This window comes from Vigna angularis, chromosome 4 (assembly GCF_016808095.1).
Source record: "Vigna angularis cultivar LongXiaoDou No.4 chromosome 4, ASM1680809v1, whole genome shotgun sequence".
Classification (NCBI taxonomy): Eukaryota; Viridiplantae; Streptophyta; class Magnoliopsida; order Fabales; family Fabaceae; genus Vigna; species Vigna angularis.
Genome location: NC_068973.1, coordinates 5,134,979 through 5,160,057, shown reverse-complemented (window position 1 = coordinate 5,160,057; position 25,079 = coordinate 5,134,979). Strand labels below are relative to the sequence as shown.

At 34.4% G+C, this 25,079-nt stretch overlaps 1 protein-coding gene across 2 annotated transcripts in view; it reads left to right on the top strand.

The window, feature by feature from the left end:
* Positions 1-25,079, top strand: part of LOC108330161 (187-kDa microtubule-associated protein AIR9) — a 34,945-nt gene that overhangs the window by 8,445 nt on the left and 1,421 nt on the right. Inside the window, exons 13-33 of one of the 2 annotated variants that reach the window (XM_052875994.1) lie at positions 117-292; positions 1,534-1,669; positions 1,904-2,004; positions 2,088-2,135; positions 3,244-3,425; positions 3,544-3,661; positions 3,816-3,943; positions 5,144-5,309; positions 6,024-6,142; positions 7,637-7,805; positions 7,930-8,014; positions 8,130-8,203; positions 8,288-8,410; positions 9,205-9,397; positions 9,487-9,608; positions 9,805-10,012; positions 11,497-11,570; positions 11,692-11,830; positions 12,454-12,635; positions 13,003-13,158; positions 21,276-21,407. In XM_052875994.1, the coding sequence (XP_052731954.1) occupies positions 117-292; positions 1,534-1,669; positions 1,904-2,004; positions 2,088-2,135; positions 3,244-3,425; positions 3,544-3,661; positions 3,816-3,943; positions 5,144-5,309; positions 6,024-6,142; positions 7,637-7,805; positions 7,930-8,014; positions 8,130-8,203; positions 8,288-8,410; positions 9,205-9,397; positions 9,487-9,608; positions 9,805-10,012; positions 11,497-11,570; positions 11,692-11,830; positions 12,454-12,635; positions 13,003-13,158; positions 21,276-21,407 (2,831 nt within the window). The remainder of the gene's footprint in view (positions 1-116; positions 293-1,533; positions 1,670-1,903; positions 2,005-2,087; positions 2,136-3,243; positions 3,426-3,543; positions 3,662-3,815; positions 3,944-5,143; positions 5,310-6,023; positions 6,143-7,636; positions 7,806-7,929; positions 8,015-8,129; positions 8,204-8,287; positions 8,411-9,204; positions 9,398-9,486; positions 9,609-9,804; positions 10,013-11,496; positions 11,571-11,691; positions 11,831-12,453; positions 12,636-13,002; positions 13,159-21,275; positions 21,408-25,079) is intronic. The other variant, XM_052875995.1, reaches the window with a different exon arrangement.

The following is a 25,079-nucleotide window of genomic DNA, read 5'->3' as shown; positions in this document are numbered from 1 at the left end:
TCTTGTATTTGTACACGTGTCTGTTTGTGTCATTTCTATAGCATAAGACTACCTAGATTTTTTTTAAATGGCATGACACAGGTATCCCTTTTATTCTGTTTTGTTTTTTGCTCTAGTTGGTTACGGAGAAAGTGGAATAGCAGTCCTGTGGTTATTGTTGGGGCAGAAGAGGAAGAGTATAAGTTAACCATTGATGATGTTGATTCAAGTTTAGTTTTCATGTACACACCAGTAACAGAAGAAGGTGCAAAAGGAGAACCTCAATACAAATATACAGATTTTGTAAAAGCTGGTGAGTATTTTAAGTTTTTTCATTTTTATGTAAACATGCTTGATATCTATTTCCAAAATACTAATCTAGATTCATCAACAGGTTTAGTTCTTTGAATATATGGTCGATGGTAATTATGATTTCTTATTGTTAGTGAGTAATTTGGCTTCAAGTTTGCCATTGATGTGCTCATTTATTTCCTTGATTTGTTTGGTCATTATTACATTGGCTTCAGTTAGTATATTTAGTAAGATATTCTCACCTGAGATTGCTGATTTTTGGATTGGAGTATGTAGCCCGTAAAATTTGGGTATTTTTGTACAGAACTCCTTTAACTAGTTCAGTAATTATTGTTCTGAGCACTCCTTTAATGTGCTGCATTGTGAAATCTTGTAAATTTCTCTACGAACAAGAATAGGCATATATTTGATAGATTAATAGCACATCATGAAAGAAGTGACTAAATTTGAAGATTAATTTGTCAACACAAGGTTAATATTATTGAAGAAGTGATATTGTGGGAAGTATAAAGTTGGGAACTATCCAAAATTGAAGGGAGTTCATGAAGTCACCAGTATTCTTGAACCACTCAATTCACATGCTACCAATGTTATCAAAACTGCGAGTATACTTGCCAACCTACATGGTCCTGCAAGTATGGGAGACCCAAGTGAGTGAATGTGCAAGGTGGTGAATGGAGAAGTCACCGATCATTTTGGGATCATGATTTTGCTTGTGAAATTATGGCTCGTGCATTGCATTGATCCTGAAATTCTTTGTGCAAGCTTGGGTTTTTTTAACCAATTTAATTACCCAAATCAGGTAGTTGGATTTCAGGTCAGGTTTATAATGATTCAATTCGAAAAACTTAAAAAAGATAACCTTTTCGCCTATGCTTCCGAATTGCAAATCAAATCAAACAACAACCTGCATGACTCTGCTTTGGTCAACTTCATTTAATGAAAAATGGTTTTAAGTTGAAATCTATCAGTTGAGTTATATTCTGACTTCTGAACTTAGTTGCAGTACGTATTGGATCTTAATATTTATGATTTGTGATGACTTATTTTTCTTGTCTATATTTTTTAATTTATGTCCATGTCTATAAGTATAGTTTTTTTCTATATGCTTAACTCTTGTTAAATTATGTTCCTTGAGTTATGGTCTTTTTATCTTCTTCCAACCCTCTTAGGATCCTCTAGTTTTATACATAGCAGGCTACTGTCTAATTGTTCTCTGATCATAGTCTTATCACATGGCAGCTGCTCCTTCTGTCAGTAATGTGAAAATAGTTGGAGATGCTGTTGAGGGAAGTACCATCAAAGGAGTCGGAGATTACTTTGGTGGAAGGGAGGGTCCGAGCAAGTTTGAATGGTTGCGGGAGAGCATGGATTCTGGGTCAGTATTCTTTTCATTGCCCTTCACCTAAGGGCATGGAAGTATCAAGTTTAAAAATGAATTCTCTTATCCTAAACTTTGTGTTTTTTCTAATTAGAAAGAATAATGTTGCATTTATTACAATGCTTTGAGGGTGCTTCCTGCTTTTATTTTGTTTAAATTTTGTTTTCTTTACTCCCTTAGTGCACTTTTCTGAGGTGTTTTCTCTTGTTACAATGTGGAAAATCTGTGCAGAGGCTTGTTGTTAGTGTCAGCAGGAACATCTGAGTATACCTTGACCAAAGAGGATGTTGGTAGTTGTGTGGCGTTTGTGTACATACCCATTAATTTTGAGGGTCAGTATCCATACATGATGACTATATCTTTTCCAAATACTGTAGCTGTGTTTTTGTAATATACTCATTGATATATCTTTCAGGCCAGGAAGGAAAATCTATGTCTGTAATGTCTTCTGTTGTGAAACAAGGTACCTGGATGACTATTAACAATGTCTCCTGTATTTTGGTTGTTTTCTCGGTGCTATTGTGTGATTTTTTTCTAGTAGTTGATGCTGTTTTGTTATATACTGGCAGGTGATATTTTGTTATTATTCTAATAACTGAATGCTATTGTTTTCTTTGTCATGTACCAGTTTGTCATTCTTATAGGTATAAAGCCATTCCTAGACCTCCACATAGTAACCTAGGCTTTTAGAATAATTGGGCTTTGACATTGTATGAAAGACTCTCTGTTCAGTAGTCAGGAGGTTGGTCTTTGTTGCCTCAATCTTAAATATCAATACTCTCAAGATTAGACGAAAATAATTTCTCTCTTATTCACTTTGATTACATACATCTAATATATATAGATACATTGTCAGATAATTTAGTAAACAAGCACAACACATGCTAGGAAACACAACCCTGAGATTGCAGAATAGATACAAAATTAAAACCAATAGGAATAAAATCTTAATCTTCCTAAAATATCTAGACAAATACAAGGTGCAAAGAGCCTCTGGATTGTCAATATATGAAGCACAAACAACTCTCACATGTGGGGGTGCGTTGGATTTATAAAACCATCCTAGTTGACACTCATTCTGACACTCCACCTAATAATTTTAAGCCATTGGGAGAGCTAATGGATACTCATCTTAATTAGTGTGTGATTGTTGTCTCTGGTAACTATAATGCTACTTTTTTGTTCTGATGGGTTTGAATTATTCACTTGCTTTGACTTAAGCATATTGATACGCTTAATCCTTGTATTATAAGGGATTTGTTAGCATTTTTCTTTTCTCAGTACACTTCCAGCTTTATATTGAATTTCCTCAGTTTCATATCTCTATGAATACATTCCTTGTGCATCCTAGAAAAGAAGGTTTCCACCTTTCCTATAATGTGACACAGCTGTATTCATTCTTCTAAGAATCTAAATGTATTTTCTGGATACTCTGTTGCTTGTGTGTTAGTTCTTTTCCTTTCTTTTGATAATACAATTAGATGTTTTATGGTGATGATTTTAAAAAAAATCTAAAGCTGCTAGTTTATACCTACAGTTTGAATGAATATGATGCACTGTTTCATTTTCAGCACCTCCAAAGGTAACAGATGTCAAAATAATTGGTGAATTACGAGAGAATAGCAAGGTCACTGCAACTGGTATTGTAACTGGAGGAACGGAAGGATCTAGCAGAGTTCAGTGGTATAAAACACATTCGTCAACTTTGGATGAAAACACTCTTGAAGCATTAAGTACTTCTAAAATTGCCAAAGTAGGTTTGGGTTTTGTTCTCTTTTTTGGGAGATGGAATCCTATAGTTACGCAAGTACAGTGCACTATTCCCCCTTATAAATCTAGTTTCAATTTTTTGTGGGTTTTGTGCTACTTAGGCATTCCGCATACCTCTTGGAGCTGTGGGCTATTACATTGTGGCAAAATTTATTCCCATGACTCCTGATGGTGATTCTGGAGAACCAGTGTTTTTAATATCTGATAAAGCAGTGGAGAGTAGGTGTACTTGTTCCTTCTCACTCCCATTTGTTCTTGATCCCATAGTAATATAAACTGAATATAAATCTCTTTGATAACAGGAAAATAAATCCAGTAATCTCTATAAGCTGAATAAATCAATAGTCTTAACAACTTAATGCATTTCTTACAGCTCTTCCCCCAAGCTTGAATTTCTTATCTATCATTGGGGATTACAATGAAGATGGAATTTTGACTGCTTCATATGGATATGTTGGAGGTCATGAAGGAAAGAGTATATATAGTTGGTATATTCATGAGGTATATCTACATTCAAGTTCCACAGTATTTAGCTAACTTATTTAATTTATGCTATGGGATTCTACTTCTTACCTTAGTAACACTATAAAGCCGTCTATAGTACTTTACAAAATAGGTGCTAAAACTCGAACAGAAACTGCCTAGGGACTGTCCTGGATTTGATTTTCGACTAAATACTATTGTCAACTTAGCATTGTATTTCTATCTACTATGCAAGCCCAACATTTTTGCTATGTTTACTAGATTGTTTGACTTTTCAGGGTTTGTTTTTTCTGAGTTAATTTTTACTGATGCTTATTAATAATCTTTTGCTGCATTTATTTCAGTTAGCAATAATATATTTGAACTCCTGTAAGAAAAATAAGTTATTTGTCATCTTTAAATGATAGAAAATTATAATATTTAATACATTGAATAAACAAGTAAGTATGGGTTTAGTTTAAAAGGATGAATTTCAGATTTTTGCATATGTATAGAGAAGGCAATAGGCATGCTGATTGTTTGGCTAATTACGGCATTAGGGGTGTGGATTTTATTTTGTAGGAGGGAATTCCACCTTGAGTTTCTTATGAATATTGTAAAGATAGATGTGAACATTCACATTTTAGGTTTTCCTAGTGGGTTTTGGTTGGGTCTCACGACTTTCATATTTCTTTTCTTTTATTTATGCTATCAGGAATGCTGCATATGATTGATATAGGTTATAGTCCCAACCTTGTTAGGATTATGTCGTGCATAGTAATGCTTTAGGATCATTATTTTCATTTAAAAAAAGGAAATATTTGGTGATATTGATTCTTCTTTGCTAGTACAATACGGTACTAATTGCTACTTGTAAATTTCTAGATGTACACAACCAAATCAATTCACGTTGTGACATTTAATGCTGGAAAACTAAATGTTTAGATATTTATCATGCATATGGGTTGACATTCAACACTCTTTTTGCTTGATCGAAAGCTCCTTAATATGCTGTCTGGGTAAACTGTATGTCTCATGTTTTATTTGTTTTCATTCTAGAATTTTGGTGCATTTAGTGGATGAGAATAAAATGGATTGACTGTTGACAAAATTATTCTAAGGGTTCAAAACATGGATGCAGATTTGACCTGCTGAAATAAATAAATAAAATATTCCTTTTAGTCACAAAATGTCCTTTAGATAGAAAATTTTTGTTCTAAATGTCTCTGGAATGTGCAGGTTGAAGGTGATTCAGGTTCTCGGATACCAGGGGTTTCGGGACTGCAGTACCGTATCACCAAAGAAGGGATTGGAAAATTCATCTCATTCCAGTGTACTCCAGTACGGGATGATGGTGTTGTTGGTGACACAAGAATTTGCATGGGCCAGGAGCGCATTCGCCCTGGTAACATTTATTGGATTAAGCATGAAGATATGAATATGAATTTGGTCTATTTCTTGAAGTAATATACAAAGAAATTCACATTAACGACATTTGTGCTAAAGATTTCCAATATCAGGCATTGTTACGGAGAGAGAAGATACCAGAACTGAAAGATTAGGGAACAGGGATTATGTCTAACTTAGCAATGCTTCTAATATAATTATTCTAGTTTGTAGTGTAAATATATCTTGCTTGACTTATTAGTCACACTGTTTACTCCTCAAACATCTAATTCTAAATTATCATCTGAAATTGTAAAAAAGAATGAGATATTTTCATCTTTTCAATCTCACTAAATTACCTCATTACACTGTATTTATTAATAAATAAAATTTGGTTCACTTTTTTGGTGACATTATTTATTGATCCCTTTTGCTCTGTTATGGTCGTTCAATTTGTGTTCCTCTTTGCATTTGTTAGGATTATTGTAGAGATAAATGTGGTCTTCCATATTTTAGGTTTCTCTTGTTGGTTTAGTTTGGTTCCCCCACTTTTGTATTTCCCTTTCTTTTGTATTTAGAATATTACCAATGCTGTATATGATTGATACAGGTTGTCTTAGTTAAGTGATAACATAAGTGACGCAATAACATTGGTATCTTGATTTAGAAAAAAGGTCATTCAATGTGCTTTATATTTTGTTCTAATATAGTTTTGGTTTTTCTTGGTGATCAGGAAGCCCAAGATTGCTTTCTTTACACATAATTGGAAATGCTGTTGAAGGAACAATTCTAAGAATTGAAAAAAAGTATTGGGGTGGTGAAGAGGGAGATTCAGTTTACCGCTGGCTGAGGGTACTTGTAACTTGAACTTTGTGTTGTGAAAGTCTTTGATACGAATTTAAGTTTTAATTTTAAGTCTTGCGTCTTACTCTGAAAAATTTGAACCAGTAAGGTATTGTACATTCATTAATAATAACAATAATGAACTTGCATTTAGGTTTCTAATTAAACTTTAAATTGCTGGTGATTTTCTTACTTTCCTTGCTCTTTAGATATTAAGTCTTTTTTGTCACTAGAATGCCCCTATCCTAATTGGTAAGAGTTTACACTTTTATTGAGTTCTACCATATGTTAGTACTTGTTTTTATTAAAAGAAAAAGTGACTTTGGTTGATGTGTTTTAATTACCATTCAAGATAGATTGGTCCTATCTCAACCCTACATGTTTGCTTGAGGGGGACAACTGTTTAACTAGTGTCTAAAAACTTAGCTTCAACAGAATAGTTGGTTCAGTGAACCTCACTGGCTTATCTGTTTCACACACTACTTTCTCGGCATCTGTTGTTACTATCATTCTTGTTGAGTTTGCTGATCTTCCCTAGTTTTGTTCTGCAACACTTTAGCATATGGGTCTCTCATTCAAGACATCCCTTTGATGTATTTAATGGTTTTTGCGAGTGTTGCCCATCTGTTGTCTCCTCTTCTGTGCTATTTGTTGAATTTGTTTGTTTACAACCATATGTTGCTGTTTGATTCTCAAGGGTTATTTTGGTGTTGGTATGCTAGAGATTCTTTCTTATGTTGTGTGCAACATGATAGAACTAAACCTTTGCACATCTACACTAATGATGTTAGCACCACTCTCGTGCTGCTGTAGCCACAGCATGTCATTTGTCAGTCATCCTTTCAGACCAAAGGGTAAGTTTTCGTAGCCTTCCAAAGCCTCAACTCCTCTTTGAATTGGACACACCACTCCCTATTTTTACATCATGGCTGAACATATGGGTTTTTTCCTTGGGTCTCAGTGATCTCCGTACTGTGCTAGGTTTGTATAGATTTGATGGCTGTATATTGTGGCTTGACTTTTTCCAGGCATCTTTTGTTCAACTTGGGTCATGGCATATTTTGGGGCTTTAACAACTTAACCTCAGTCATAACATCTTCAGTTGGGTCTTAGCTAGGACATCTCTCAAATGGCATATGGCATGACATCTATTAGCCATTTATATGCACGTAGGCCATTTCCCCTTGGTTCATGTGGACTCGGACAAATGGCTTAGGGCTAGCTCAGTTGACAACTTTAATAAAATGTTTCTAGTTCCAATTTCTAGAAACTGCCTTAATATATTATGATTATGATCTGAACTTGAAAGAGGGGGTGCAGTAAACATATCTAAACTTCAGTAAATTAATAAAGCAGAGTCAGGAAAAAATGTTCTTATAGTTGCCATAAATAGTGGATTCCTCCGTTCCTTGTTTTATTGTGGTTACCATGTTGATGCTACTATTTATAATTGGTCAATTAAATATTTGGGTGATCAACTAACTATTTTGTGGCTTTATGTAGACCACTCCTGATGGCACAAAAAAAGAAATTGCGGGTGCCACTGATGCATCCTATATGCCCTCAATTGATGACATTGGCTCCTTTATTTCTGTTTCATGCGAGCCTGTTCGAAGTGATTGGGCTCGTGGACCTATGGTTCTGTCTGAACAAATTGGGCCAATAGTACCTGGTATTAGTTATTTCTTATTTTATTATTGTGCTTTTTAAGCTTTATATTGTTCATGAAGACATACAGATTTTTTTCAGGTTCAGACAATTTTAATGATACAACTATTTTTACATTACAAATTTAGGTCCCCCAACTTGTCATTCCCTGGAATTTTTGGGATCAATGATAGAAGGGCAGCACTTAAGCTTTAATGCTGTGTATACTGGAGGGTCAGGCTTCTATTATGCATTGTTTATTCTTTACAAGTCTCTATTCCTTTAGTACTTTTTATTTTATCCATTTGGTTACTGTCCCTGTCTTAGAATTTTGTTGCTTGCTTTTCAGGGAGCAAGGAGATTGTACCTATGAGTGGTTTAGGGTAAAAGACAATAGTATTCGAGATAGAATAAGTACCAATGGTAACTTTTATATTGTTGTTTTATCAGCTAAGGGTTATTTATTTGTGATGGAAACGTAAATGCTTATTATTTATTTACTATTAGCAGACTTTTTGGATTTGACTCTTGAGGATGTTGGTGCGTGCATTGAAATAATCTATACTCCTGTGCGCAAAGATGGAATCAAAGGCAGCCCAAAGCACATTGTGTCTGATCTGATTTCTCCTGGTAAGATTGTTTTACTTGTGAAATTGGACATGTTATGATTATAGTGGTACCTCCTTTGTTAACTTTAAATAACATACCCTAGATTTTGTAGGAGGATGTTAGATACGGGTTTTATCAGGGACCTTTAATTAAATGTTCACCTGCTTTATGTAGTTATGGATTAGTTAATTTTGCAAATAGTTCCAAAATTTTATAGAAATTTCATTGAAGTTGACCATTTATCAATTATATTAATCATTTATGAATATGTTATGCTTTGTTTGTTTTAGATTCTCTGGGTCCTCAATTGGCCGTTTGATTGATAGTTTTTGCTGGCAAAAACTACCTTAGACAATATAACTATTCTTCTTTATGTTGGGAATGATCACTAGGAAACATGGCGTTTTTTAGTGTTATTGTACTCCTGGAGTCTAATAATATCACTAATATTGGTTTATTGCTTTTGTAGTACTAAACATGCTAATTGCTATAGCAACTTCAGAACAATACAAAAGAATAGATAATGTAAAAATGGTGAAAACTAGATATAGGATTAATTATCCTTCTTAACATGGTATCAAAGTCATGGATTAGAGCTTCCAATATATAAGTGGGTACAAATCTTACTTTACAAGCTGATTTTATTGAGTTAAACTTAAAGTTCAATTCTTAACAAACTTCTTGAAAATTTTCTTATTTCTCTGTGTTTCAACAGTTTCTTTGGGGTATCATTTTATTTTTAACATTCTGTTATGTTATTGTAAGGTAGTTATATGCATCCCTAATGTAATTTCTTTATGAACTCCTGTGAACAGCGGATCCTAAGGGAATAGAACTCTTAATTCCTGATTGTTGTGAAGACAGAGAGCTGATGCCACTGAGAAAATATTTTGGTGGACATGAGGGGATTGGAAAGTATATTTGGTATCGTGCAAAGCGTAAACTTGAAGGATCTGAACTGCTAGATATATCTAATGCCTCTGATGTTGAAATATCTGGGACAGAGCTGTAAGTACTGAGATGTTCATACTTTTTGTAGGAATAAAAACTGTAACCGAGGTTGAGGGTTTTTTCCATTATTTTTCTTGACATGGCAGAATGTATAAACCGCTGCTTAAAGATGTTGCAGCTTACTTGGCTTTGTATTGGGTGCCTACTCGAGAAGATGGAAAATGTGGAGAGCCATTGGTTGCAATTAGCAGTGCCCCAGTTTCCCCTGGTATCTCTATGATTCTTTGCTGGAAGTTCATTGCAGTATCTGATGATATCTTTTCATCACATGGTTTAAATAGTATTGTGTTGTCGTGGTTGTGCCCACTGTATTTAGAATTTCATTTGTTCTAGCATTTTTGGCTTAAGTGACAAAATGTGATATTTAGTACATTTTATTGCCTCACTGCTTTTGTAATTTGCAGCTCCTCCAATAGTTTCTAATGTACTCGTGAAAGAGTTGTCAACGGGAATTTATTCTGGAGAAGGTGAATATTTTGGTGGACATGAAGGAGAAAGTCTCTTTAGCTGGTATAGAGAAAATAATGAGGGAACCATTGAACTAGTTAATGGAGCAAATTCTAAAATCTATGAAGTTACTGATTCGGATTACAATTTTCGATTGTTGTTTGGGTAATTATTCTTATTTCTCTTTTAGCCTTTAATGTGTGTTAATGTATGACAATGAAGATAGTGTATTGTATCTCATGCTAAACATTTTAGCTTATCTAAACTTGAAATTGAAAGTGTGAAAGGAATGATCTTTTCTTCATTTATGTCCTTGTTGCTTTTTATCAGTATAAATTATTAGATGACTGACTTCTTGGTGCTATCCAAGCTGTTGAATTTGTCGTTGAGAGTGGATGGCATAGTCTATGAATTGAAAAGTGATTCTATGTTGGCGTCGAAGCTCTCTCCAATCATCATATTGTGAGGAATGTGAGATTTCATATATCTCATATATGTAGAGAGGGAAACCATTGAGCCAACATACTTTCGTCTTTTGGGGTTAGATATAGATGTACTATTGGTGGTTGCAAAATTAACGGCAAGTGCATCGGCATCGGTTGCAGCGTAGCAAATAATAAGTAAATATGTTGTTTTCTTCCAAGGAACTTGTGCAACACTAAGTTCTCTAGGTGCATAATTAAGTCTGGGAGGAAGAGAATGTCCAAAACCTCACGAGAAACATGTTTAAATAACCTACTTTGACATGTCAGTGACGCCACTGCTCAGTGCTATTCCTTTTGCATTAACTAGTGCTCAATGCAATTTTTCCACCTCTCAATGCTACTGGTGTAGGGGCTGGTGGCGCTCAGCCCCAAGCAATTTGACAACATGATCATTTCTTGTCCAAAACATGTTTCCTTGATTTCCAACTTGTTTTCCTCCTCCAGAGTTGCTTTCTATTGACTTATTAGTATACACTTAGAATAAAGATTAGAGGTAAACAAGCTCACACTACTGAAATACAAGAAAACATGAAAACACACTGAATTTTTGGGGACAAAACAAGGTAAAAACTATAAAGGAGTTGATTTATTCACAAAAATATACACATAAAAACATGTAAAATCAACATATATCAACTATGTGGGGGGATCTTATTCTAGATTTTGTTAAGTTTGATTTCTATAACAATAGATGGAATTTGTGTTTATAGGTTTGTTTCTTGAGTGGGTTTTGGTATAGTCTCCCCATTTTCTTTTTTATTTGTGTTATCTTTTATGATATTTGAGTACACCCTGTAAATGATTGATATATCTTGTAGGGTCAATCTAGATGGAATTGCTTGTTATATAGTGATGTTTTTGCATACCTTTACTTTTTAAAGAAAGCAAGTTTTTGATTTCCCTAATTTGCTGTTTATTTTAACTAGGCTTAATAGTCTTATTTTATCAGTGGGCTGGGATTGTGCCGTTATTACTACAGTGGGGCTTGATCTAATTATTAATTGAAAGATGATTAGATTGTATTGTATCACTTCATTTTATGCCATACCTATGAAATATCTTATAATTGAGATAATCCTTATCCTTATTTCCTCCCTGTCCAAACCCTTTAATTACAACCTTTATATCCTGTTGATATTAACATTTTCATCCTTTTTTTCCCAGATACACACCTATTCGTTCAGATTTGGTTGTGGGGGAGCTTGTTTTATCTGCTCCTACTAATATTGTGTTCCCAGGTAACCATTTCCCATGTTTAAGCAAGCCTTGCTTTTTTGCATTGCATTTACTTAAGCACTTTTTTCTTTCAAGATTTTGAAGTTCTAGGAAAATAAGTATGGTTCTTGCATTGTTCTCTAGAGCTTCCATGTGTCGAGATGCTTGCTCTGACTGGCAAGGCAGTTGAAGGTGATGTTCTTACTGCTGTTGAAGTGATTCCAAATAGTGAGACACAGCGACATGTTTGGAGCAAGTACAAGAAAGATATAAGATATCAATGGTATGGTGATATAGTAGGTTGAATTAAAGTACTTCTAAAAGAATATGAAAAAACTGAAAATTAATATTATCACTCATTAATTATGAAATTTTGTACCATTAACAAATAAACTGTAATTTTTTCCCTTAAAAAAAAATCATTTGCATTAGCTATCATGCAATAAGCAACTTGAATTATAACTAGTTTAAAAGGATTGACAAATAAGTAGGTAAAAGTAGCTATTCACTATCGACAGTAATGTTTCATTTTTTGATTAGTAATCCACTTAGAAAATAATGGTTTTCGTACTAAGTGAACATTTTTTATTACTAAGTGAATACAGATTAAGTGAATATTTTACTTACGGATATTATTAGAGTCTGAGTTATATGTATTTATGTAAATTAGGGAACCATCAATTTTTACAATTATCGTTCTTGACAGGCAGCCTGACCTATTTCCTCCCTTACTATTGACCATTTCAGTAGAGACTGTTCCATAATCCCTTGTCAATGGCCAGTTCTCCCAAACACTAAAGCTTTTGGGTGATGGCATGTATCAGGAGAATCCTGGTTGCTAACTCAACAATTCTTGTAGTAAAGGCGGATTATATGTATCACTTAATCACATTAACACAATTTCAGGTTTTGTTCGTCTGAAGTTGGAGACAGTCTTTCGTACGATCCATTACCTAATCAGAATTCTTGCTCCTATAAGGTGCGGCTAGAAGATATTGGTCATCATTTAAAATGTGAGTGTATCGTAAATGATGTGTTTGGAAGGTCTGGTGAGGCAGTATGCATTGAGACAACACCTGTGTTGCCAGGTAATTGCTCTCATTGATAGTGGCTGTGTTGGTGCTTTAAGCTTCTTATTTCCACATACATTTCTAGCAAAGATATTGTCTATGAAATATTTATGGCCATTCATGTTATTCCCATAAAAGAGCTGTTTCTCTTTCTCATGGAAATACACAATGGCTTTGCAAATGAAAAATTGAAATTAGACTACTTGATACCTAACCCTGTGATTCTTCATCCTATCATTTCCTGCTGAAGTACTTGTAACTTGCAACGAACTAAAGAGTGTTGTGTTTTTAAACATTTATTGTCATTTTCTTTTCTAACTGAGTTTCCCTTGAACTTTTTGTCATGCATTCTCCTTTTGTTAAAGTATTATGTTTGACTTCTTAGGAATTCCTAGAATACACAAGCTGGAGATTGAAGGAAGGGGATTTCATACCAATCTCTATGCTGTTCATGGCATTTACAGTGGTGGAAAGGAAGGGAAAAGTAGAGTTCAGTGGCTTAGATCAATGGTTGGAAGTCCTGACCTGATCTCCATACCAGGTATGCTAAATCATTTGAGTTACTTAAATTGATACATTTCCAATTAAAGATATTTAGAAGTATATAATTGAATTTCAATACATCCATAATAGGGTCCATATTGCTTATTTTGACATTTTACTACAATTTATATTGAAGATCTTACATCGACTAGTGAAATTATAATATAAATGGAATACAAATCTCACTTTACAAGTTAATTTTATGAGGTTGAGTAAGACATTAACTCATTTACTAACATGGTATTAAGGCCATACTAGAAAAAACCTGTCCTAAGGTGATATGCCAAAATTATAACATATAAGGGGTACAAACCTCATTTTACAAGTCAATTTTGTGTAAACTCACTAACATCCTATTGTTTGATGAGTTTGGTCAAAGTTTATTGAAAAGTACAAAACCATGAGTTGAATTCATTAAATAAGCAATGGGGCCAACATATTTTTCATAATTTTATAATAAGTTTCAGCTAATAATAAAGACTGTGTAAGCTTCTCTGCCATATTGTAGGTTTTCTTAGTGGGTTTTGGCTTTGTCCCTCCAGTTGCACATGACAATTTTAATTGTTTTATGGTACTTTTTGAGCCACAAATGATTGTTATTTGGGGTGTTAACATAATTGAGATCTCAAATAACATAGTGATGCTTTAGCGTTTCTCTTGTTTGATTATTGGAACTTGTGAAGGAGTGGCAACCTACAAGAATCAAACTTGAGATTACACTTAGGTTCAAGAATATTCTAGATTGACTCAAAAGTAGTTTTTTTTTTTCAGAAGAGATAGGGCTGCATAGTGACTTGAAGGCTTTTTTGGGAAGGAGAGAAAGTAAGAGACATTACCTAATCTGTGTCCCATGTACGCAACAATGTGTATGATTTACTGATAGGATATAGGGTAAAAATGGGTTTAGGATAGAAGGAAGAGAAAATGAGAGGGCAGTTAGGAGGGAAGAGTTATTTGACAGTTAGTTAGTTAGTGGGAAGGAAAAGAAAAACTTTATAAATAGGGAGTGAGTTCTGTATAGGGGGGATTATTGAGTGAATTTGTTGTAAAGACAGGATTTTAGCCTGTAGAGGGAGGTTATGCTCCTAACCAGGGAGGTTATGCTCCCAACCATTCTTTGTAAAGAGAGTTCTTTTACTGTGAATAATAGAAAAACCCATTCTTTCATTACTGTTTTTACCTACTTTTAGTGTTCTTAGTTAGGTTTCAAACCCAGGAACCTAACATTTACTGTAGGTGAGTAATAATTATTTAGAAATTATTTGCCTAAGTAAATATATAAAGCTTATAATTGCCTAATTACCATAACTAAAGTTATTCTTTTAATTAGACTGATTTCTATATTTTTTATTCCTTTTTTTATTTCCTTAATTAGGTGAGATGTTGTGAACAATTCAGATTTATTTCTTTCTTTCAAGTTTTTCTGTAAACAACTGTCATTGTAATTGCCGAATTGGCTATAACAATTGTGTAGCGTGCATTTCAATTTGTCAAATGCACATGTTACATGTTTATCTTATATAAGTAAAATCTATAGAAAGGAAAATACTTTCAAATATATAAATTATATTATAATTAAAATCTGTAACAAAAAACTATTTTCGAACAAATAAATCATATTTTTAAATGATAAACTATTTATATTGTAATACAAATTTTTTTTTACTAATGTCTACATCAGGAATGACAAATAAATTTGTATCCATGGTATTGTTTGAACTCATCTTTAAGTTGACGAGGGAATACCCAGAATTACTAGAGTTGAGGAGGGAATTCCCCGAATTACTAGACATGAAAATGAATAATATTTGACTTTTGAAATCAGGGATGGGTATGTACATATTTATCTCATTCCCATCCTTATACTCATCCTCATTTTAAATTATTAAAACACCCTTAAAGGCATCTCTAATGGGGATTATTTACCATAGTTTCTTAAAAAAAAAACTGTTCACAGTACTTTTTGTGATCTCTACAATCTCACATCACTTTTAAGAAATGCATAATTGTGTTCCAATGGTAAAGAATTTCAGTTTGCCAAATTCGTGTTTGTATTATAATGGAGCCTTTCTTATCTAAGAAATTTTTCTTAAGTTTGAAGAAACTGTGCCACTTTGCATCTTTCAAATGATATATTTCTTCAATATTTGGTTTCTTTAAGCCAAGGAGCTCATTAATAAATCACAACTGAAGATGTTCTTACTTTATTTGGTACTTAACAGAAACCATGACAGTAAAAAGGAAGAAAGGTAATCTGCATAAAACTCTATTATTAATTCTCAAAATGATTACATCATATATATACTGTGCAAAAGGGAAAAGGTGTGACCTAAAATCTTGAATGATAAAAGCATATTTTTGTACTACCTATTGACAGCTCATTGTTGTTCTAGAATGTCCACTAATAACAGAAAAGATTCCTCTGCTATGCTACCATTCTGTTATTGATTACGTGGTATTTAAACCAGAATGATATGGTTTTTCTATTAGCCCCCCACAAGCTGGAGGTGCAAAAATGTTGTGCAACTGCAGCTTGGATAAGTTTAGCTTGAAGGAATGTGGAGGTAAGGCTTTTGTGAAAATATCCGCGAGCTGGTTGGCAGAAGGAACAGGGAGTAGTTTCATCAAGCCTTCTTGGGATTTTTCACGCACAATGTGACAGTCTATATCCAGATGTTTCGTTCTTTCATGGAATACGGGATTGGCAGCAATGTGAAGGGCACTGTTATTGTCACAGTAAAGTAGAGAAATCTGAGGGGAAAATATGGAGATCTTTGAGCAAATAAATGATCCATTGTAGCTCGCAAGTAGCGGAAGCGAGGGCTCTATATTCAGCCTCGGAGGATGATCGTGATACAGTGGTTTGTTTCTTGGTTTTCCATGAGATAAGAGAGCTTCCAATAAAAAAGCAATAACCCGTGATAGAACGTCTTGAATCCACACAGGTGGCCCAATCAGCATCACTAAAACCAGAGACGTGAGTAGGACAGATTCTAGGGAAGAATAGACCAGTACCTGGGCAACCTTTGAGGTAACGAAGAACATGCATGGCTGCAGCATGATGAGCTTTGGTGGGCTTGGACATGAATTGACTCAGTTGTTGTGTTGCAAAAACAATGTCAGGCCGAGTATTTGTCAAATAAACCAATCGGCCGACAAGGCGCCTATATGGCAAGGGATCATCAAGATAGGCAGAAGCATCATTGTGAAGCCTAAGAGTACTGTCCATTGGAGTGGAAGAGGGTTTGCAGCCAAGCATTCCTGAATCCATAAGCAAGTCTAAGCAGTACTTGCGTTGACAAAGTGAAATCCCCTTTGAAGAGTGAGCCACTTCAATTCCTAGAAAGTACTTGAGCTTTCCTAAATCCTTGATATGAAAATTGCTGTGAAGGATCTGTTTAATGTGGTTGATTTCTTGGACAGAGTTACCAGTTAGCACAATATCATCCACATATATTATCAAGGCAGTAAAAACTGAACCATGCTTTTTGGTGAAGAGACTATGGTCAGCATGAGCTTGTTTATAACCACATATTAGCAACAAATTAGATAACTTTTCATACCATTTCCTGCTTGATTGCTTCAGCCCGTAGAGGGATTTGCGCAATTTGCAGCTTTGACCAGAACGGTATCCTGATAATCCCGGTGGCATCTCCATGTAGACATCCTCCACAAGGTCTCCATGTAGGAAAGCATTACTGACATCTAATTGTTGGATGTGCCAGTCGTTGATAGAAGCTAGGGCAAGGATTATACGAACAGTGGTCATTTTGACGACTGGGGAGAATGTTTCGAAATAATCGATGCCTTCAATTTGTGAATACCCCTTTGCTACCAATCGCGCTTTGTAGCGCTCTATGCTTCCATCGGGTAACCTCTTGATTTTGTATACCCACTTGCAACCTATGGGTCGAACAGAGGGAGGAGTTTCAACCACATCCCAAGTATGATTCAACTCGAGGGCTTTGATCTCACATTTCATGGCGTCACGCCAACACTGTAGCTTCACTGCTTCATAGAAACTGGCGGGTTCACACTCAGAAGATATGGCCATGAGAAAACGATGATGTGAAGGGGAGACATTGGTGTATGAGATAAAACTTTGAATCGGATGTGAACATCTTGTGGATGATTGTGCAAACTTAAGGGAAGGAATCTTGTATTGATATTCGGAAAGGTATGGAGGAGGATGGGTGTCACGTTCTGAACGGCGCGGTGGTGGGACAACAATTGGGGTTGGTGTGTGGCTGGTTTGGATTTCTGGTGAAATGGAATTGGGGTTGGAGGTTGTGGTTTCAGGGAAAAGGGAGAAACTTTGTTCTGGTAAAGATGAAGACGTGTTTGGGTTGGGGCGATGAGTTTCTGGGGGTTTTTCTTGTGGTGTGGATTGAGAATCTGTGTTTGGTTCTATGGTTAAGGTATGTTGGGTTATAAGTGTAGGGAGTGAGGGAGAAGTGTGGAAAGGAAAAACTGTTTCATGGAAAATAACGTTTCTAGAAATGAAAATTTCTCTTGTATTAAAGTCTAGAATAACATATCCTTTTGTGCCATTTTGTAAACCCAAAGAAACACCTTTTCTAGATCGAGGTTCAAATTTATGAATTTGATTGTGAGTGGATGCATAACATAAACAACCAAAGATTTTGATCATTGAAAAATCAGGCGGAACTTTATTTAGAAGTTCAAAAGGTGTTTTATATGAAATGATGGGTGAGGGAACACGGTTAATGATAAACACAGCATGTTTGATAGCATAGGACCAAAAATTTGATGGGATTTTGGATTGAAACATGAGGGCCCTGGCAACATTGAGAATATGCTGGTGTTTGCGTTCCACTCTCCCATTTTGTTGAGGTGTGTAAACACAACTAGTTTGATGTATAATTCCTTTAGAATTGAAAAGGTCTTTTAGAAAAAATTCCGGTCCATTATCGGATCGGATACATTTAATTGTGGTTTCAAATTGATTTTCAACTAAGTTGATAAAATTTTGTATATGCATTCTCACTTCACCTTTTGATTTTAATAGAACAACCCATGTATATCTACTAAAATCATCAAGTATAGTGAGAAAATACTTGTGCCCATGAATAGATGTTTTGGAAAAGGGGCCCCAAATATCCATATGAATCAATTCAAAAATTTTAGAACCTCTACTAGAGCTAGGAGAATAAGGCAATTTCTTTTGTTTAGCTAAATGACAAATGTCACAGATTTCATGAGAATCCTTTGAAATAAAAGGAAATTGTTGATTCAAGACATTAAGACGGCTACTAGATAAGTGTCCTAATCTAAAATGCCAAAGGTTGGAGTTATTGATGGTGGTGGTAGTATTGTTGGTAGATGGGCGTCTTTCCTTTCCGATTGTCAAATGAAAAAGTCCTTCCTTTAAGTTAGCTGAACCAATCATCTTCAATGTGTTCATGTCCTGTATTTGACAAAGAACATTAGAGAACTTATTTGAAAAAATTATACGGCAAGGAACAGTAGTTAATAATTTAGGAAGAGATAATAAATTAAAAATAAAATTTGGAACAAGAAGAACATCATGAATAATGAAATCCGGAGAAAATTGTATGCTTCCAGATATATGGGCCTGAACAGTAGACCCATTTGGTAGATTGATGTTTAATGGCTGGATTTCAGAATACTCAAAAAAGTGATCTAATGAATTTGTGATGTGATCGGTGGCTCCGGAATCAATTACCCATGGTGTGGTGTGTGAAAAATTATTGAGTGTATGTGCGGTGTTAATGGAAATAAACCTACTGTCAAGACCAGAGTTGTGAGATTGGTTTGAGTTTGAGTGAGTGAGATTGGCCCTTGAAGGGATTTCTGAGTTTCCCCCACCAGATCCAGAAGCTTTGTTAAGAAGGCTCATTAGTTGTTGGAATTGGGCCGTAGTAATGTGAAGACCTTGGCCAGAGTTGAAACATCTTTTCTTTCTCCTTCATGAATTAGGGCCCGCGCAGCATCTGAAGAGGAAGATGCAGTAACATTATTCACGTTGCCTCCGACGGTTGCGCCGCTGCTACCAAAGGTGTTTTTGTTATTGAAGAGGCGAGGTTTTCCTGGATATTTGGGATGTCCAGGGGGATAGCCAAATTTGGTATAACACACATCACTGCTATGTCCAACACGATCACAATGGGTGCACTTTGTCGGGTTGATGTTGTTTTTCTGGAAGCACGAATCAATGGTGTGTCCGAGGCGGCCACAAAATTCACATTTGCGAGTTGGTTTTGTCCCCCCTTGCTGTGGATGGCCTCGACCTTTACCAGAGATCACATTGATGAAGGGATTGGTTTCCATGGGAGAAGACGGGTGATGCTGTTGGCGCTCATGTTGGATGATCATGGAGAAAACACGATTAGCAGAGGGAAGAGGGTCAAGTAATAAGATTTGTGAGCGAACCATGGCAAATCGATCGTCGAGCCCTTTCAGAAAGCGGATAATGAAGTCCTGTGAATGGTAGGTGCGAGCAGAGCAAGAACAAGGGGTCAGGGTTCGGTAGTTGTCCAACTCTTCCCAGAGTGATTTTAGATGGGTGTAGAAGTCGGTGACGGAAAGCGCACCTTGTTTGAGAAAATAGATTTCTTCCTGTAACTCAGCGACTCGAAGCAAATCGCCTTGAGAAAAACGCTCGCGAAGATCAGTCCAGACATCAATAGCTCGTTCAAAAAACACAACACTTTGAGCTATTGAAGGAGAAAGGGAATTGAGGATCCATGACATTAACAGAGTGTTACATCTTTCCCAAGAGGGGTGTAAGGGATCAGTGGGTGCTGGGATGGGGATGTTGCCATTGAGGAAACCCATCTTGTTTTTAGAGATGAGGGCCATTCGGAAGGAACGAGACCATGACTGGAAGTTGTTGGTCGAAAGAGGTGGGGAGACCACAACAGATGAAGGGCTCTCACTTGGGTGTATGTAGAAGGGGCTGGAAGGATTTTGGTTGGGATCAACAAAGAGAGGAGGAGGTAGAATATTTTCGTCCTCATTTCCAGAGGAGCCTGAATCGGCCATGAAAGAGGTAAGCTAGAAAAAGCTTGAACCTTTAGATGGCTCTGATACCATAACAGAAACCATGACAGTAAAAAGGAAGAAAGGTAATCTGCATAAAACTCTATTATTAATTCTCAAAATGATTACATCATATATATACTGTGCAAAAGGGAAAAGGTGTGACCTAAAATCTTGAATGATAAAAGCATATTTTTGTACTACCTATTGACAGCTCATTGTTGTTCTAGAATGTCCACTAATAACAGAAAAGATTCCTCTGCTATGCTACCATTCTGTTATTGATTACGTGGTATTTAAACCAGAATGATATGGTTTTTCTATTAGTACTCTATTTTGAAATTTATGCCACTATAATTTCTTCATTGTTAGTTGGCATTGAAGAGAAAAAAATGTTTTCTTTTGACATTGAATTATTGGTAATCTGATGTTTCTTTGTTTTGATTTTATCTTTTGTAAATAATATTTGGTAAATATTGCAGCGGGTATAGGCATTCTCTTTTTCTATAGAGATAACATACAAATTTCATATCTATCAAGTATTGAGGACTGGAAAGAGTTTGAGTTTTCATTTCAAGGATGAAGATGGGTACAATCAAACTTGTAATCACGATGCCCCATTCTTGTCTCTATCCAAAATATGACATTGGAGCATCGCATACGCACACACATGCATATGAATGTTACATATATACGCATGTTGTGCCTAAACTCAATTTTTTTTGTTTTTTAAATTTTCTCATGCTGGAGAACTGTTCAACATTCATTGAAGGCGAATGTGAGATATCTAGATTCAATTTAGGAAAAAGATAGATAGGAAGAGATAAGGTGTTAGTAGAAATTCCAAAAAATGTTCTCATTGGAGAAAAACCTCTAAAAGCACTCTCAGTTTAACAATATCTCCTAATATTGGTCTCTTTCAAGATATCTTATCTAATTTTAATAAAATGAGGATAATATTCTCTGTTGTGTAATACACATGGATTCAGTTGTCTTTTGTTTTCTCTTCCTTGCATGTCTTGTATTTCATATATTACTTGTACATATCTTCATTAACCCTGTGATTTTTTCTTTCAACTGATTAAACTGCAGGAGAAACTGGCAGAATGTATGAAGCGAATGTTGATGATGTTGGTTATAGGCTGGTGGCCATCTATACTCCTGTAAGAGAGGATGCAGTAGAGGGGCAATCAATTTCTGTATCCACGGAGCCAATAGCGGTTGGTAAGATGAAATTCTTTATCTAATTAACTAGTGGAAACATATGTGCCTACACTTATGTGTGTCCACTTTTACCTTATAGTAATAAAAAAATAAAAACTAATTTTTCTAATTATTATTAAAATAAATTTTTTATTAAATTTATAAAAAATATTTTTAAATAATAATTATGAAAAAAGTTATACAATTTAAAGGGTAAAATGGACAATGAAATGTGTAAAAAACAAACAGTTATTGAGCTTATAAAAAAACTATCTCTTTATTAATAGGTACCAGTAGGGATGACAACGGGTTGGGTCGGACACGGATAGTGTCTATCCGCAACCCGATCCACATATAAAAAACCGTACACGCAACCCGACCTGCTACCCGCTGGATATCCGCATTTTTATGCGGATATCCGCTGGATACTCGTTTTCAATCCACAAATATTTAAAAAATATATTTTGTAAATTTTTAAATAAGGTTTAAATTAAATTACAAGTTAAAGAGAACAATTTAATATATTTGCTACATATTAAAGAGACAATATAATTTTTAAACAAGTTAAAGAAAACAAATATTGAACAACTTTTGAAAAAAAAAGATGAGGAAGAAACACCTAGAATACCTATCAATGTATGAAACAAAGACAAAGAATTTCCAAGAGAACACAAACAGAAATCCTAAACCCAAATTCCGAAAACGAACTCAATCACAGAAATCTCTAAACCATGATAACCACCAGGGTCTTCAAAAATCCAAACTGCATCAATGAACTAAAATCCAAAAAAACTCAACACTTATTCGAATCATAACCCCAAAATCGCATCACCAATCAACAGTGAAGAAATCAAGAAACGAACTCCCAAAACGCGAATCAAAACGTACAAAAGAAACCCCCAAAATCAGAAAACAAATAAAACCCTAATTTCAAATCCCAAATTGGAACAAAACCCCAATTAGAACTAAGAGAGAGAAAGAGGAAATAGAGCCTACTCCCTGCTCAAGTTGAACCATAAGGAAGAATGAACCATAAGGAAGAATGAACCATAAGGAAGAAGAAAAGAGTCCTCTGTTAAGAGAGAATTTTCTAATGGGATTCTATGTATATGTTTGATATCTCTATTAGGGTTAGCTCAAAAGTAATGTAATCCTTTTTTTTCTTTTCTTTTTTTTTAAGAAGGTAATTGAAAGGAATCCTAAGTCATTGTTATTAAAATTTCCCATTTTTAAGAGTAATAAAACAAAATTTAATTTTAAAAAATATTAATTAAATTTTTATTATTTTTTTTTCGGGTAACGGGTATCCGCGGGTTGGATAGTATAATACTCGCATCCGACCCGTTTAGAAGCGGGTATTAAAATACCCGCTATCCGTTGCGGATAATAAATATCCGCGGATAGTTACTATCTATCGCGACGCTGATATCCGCGGGCGGATTGTTTTGTGATCCCTAGGTACCAGTGCAAACACAAGCATGTTCACAATTTTTTATGATAACAAAAGATAATAAAATTTTAATTATAAAGTAAATATAAATAATAATTATAATAGAAAAATTATTCATTTTATAGGTATTTTAGTTATGAAAAATTGTAAAGTTGAAAAAAAATGGTTAAACTTAAAAAATGAATCACTTTTAAAATTGGTAATATAATTATTTTAATTTTAAAAAAAGAACTTATTAAAGTAAAATTGGAAAACAAAATGTGTACACAAGGCAAATTCCCTTTATATTGCGTATTCACTTTTTTGTGATAATAAAAGGTAATGAAACTATAATTATAAAAATAATTTTTATAATTTAATTATAGATGGTTTTTATTTATTTAGTAGATGATTTTTATTTATTTAATTGTTAAATTTAAAAAAATTAGTTAAATTTAAATAAAACGGTAACTTGAAACTAAAAATGGAAAGAAAAAACAGACACCAAAAAAGAGAATCTTCTTTATATATAAGGATAGATAGATAATATAGTTTGTGTAGTTAAGTTATCTTTGACATTATATAGTAATCCAGGGTGAGTGTTGAAATATCTGTTCATTTCTAGATTTAGGTAAATGTTTTTGAATTCGTTGGTTTATGATGAGCAGGCAATAAGTATTCGAAAACTCATCCATGGTTTTGGCACCCCTAAAATTTGGTTTCAAACTTTTCCCATCTATTCGTAAGTCTTCCAGATCCCACAATTACTACCTTTAAGCCCCTGGTCCTTTTGCAATAATTAACCTGGTGTTGAATGTCCTGTGTGATCCTTCAATTCCTCTTGTTGAAAAGATTTCATTTATTGTCCTTAAGAAATAATATGCTCTTGTCTCTTTTGTTTATGTTTCTCACTCTTCGATGTTGCATCTCTCATTTAGTGTTCATCTACAAGTGTCTAGGAAGTTGTATCTCTTATTATGCCAGGTAATAATCTCCTCTAATGTCTATCAAGAGTCTATATTTATGGAGAATGTGCAAAACCCACGCACCACAAATTTTTTTGAACAGTAAAGCGTTCTCGATCTCTAAATTATCTGTAGAATAATATGCTCCATCCTCCCTCTAAATCTAACGTGGTAACAGAGTAGCACAATCTATTGTAACCCGTTCCATTACAGTTTCGTTGCCAGAGTTCCTTTAAATTTTTGTACTCCCTTTATTTACTGGTATTTTCTCTCTCTTATGGGGTTTCCACACTGTTCTCCATTGTTTTACATAAATGCAAATTCTATCCGTTCTTTTTCTCCCAAGTTATCTCTGTTGTTTTTTGTATCCTGCCTGTATAAGGTTATTGTTAAACTACAGGAAAAAGACATTAAACAGAAACTGCGTTTTCGAGATAGTATATATACTTTATTTATATTGAGAAAAAAAGAATCTATATAATAAATAAATGAAATTTGATATCCTCATAAAGTAAAAGTATGATATGGGAAAAAATAAAAAACATTCCTAATACATATGATACATTATTCTTTATTATATAGGATTTGCTTCTTGTCTCTAATTATAAGTTATCAATGCCAGAGAAGTCTATGACACTGAGCCAAAAATCCACCATATAAATATGGCAGATGCCAGTGAAATGTGTGTATAGATATATATTCATATATTCATTATACATATATATATATATATATATATATATATATATATATATATATATATATATATATATATATATATATATATATATATATATATATATATATATATATATATATATAAAGAGAGAGAGAACTAAACGAAACAGGGAAATTGAATTTAAAATGGCATAATATTAGACTAAAATTCAAGAAAATATCACATCTTAAACGAACATTAGAAAGATAACATGTTCAGGAATTCTAAAAACAGAGAACTAAAATTATGATGTTCTTAAAAATACCAAGAACTATAATTTTGAAACATTCAAAGCACAGAGCTCCAAAATATTGAATATATAAAAGATTGAAGAACAAAAGCAGCCACATAAATAGTAAGAGAACAAAGAGATGCCTGAGATCGTCTGAAGAAATCAAGAACAGATGAAAAAAAGCAAAAAAAACAAAAAGTAAATGGAAGGCTTGCAGGAGTGGTCAGTTGCAGTTTAAAGGGTTTGCACCATCGCAGTTGATAAGAGAAGAAAATTTCTAGGGTTCTCATTTTGTGGTTTCACTTAAGAGAAGAGGGAGTGTCAGAAAGGGTGTTCAAAAGCGGGTTCT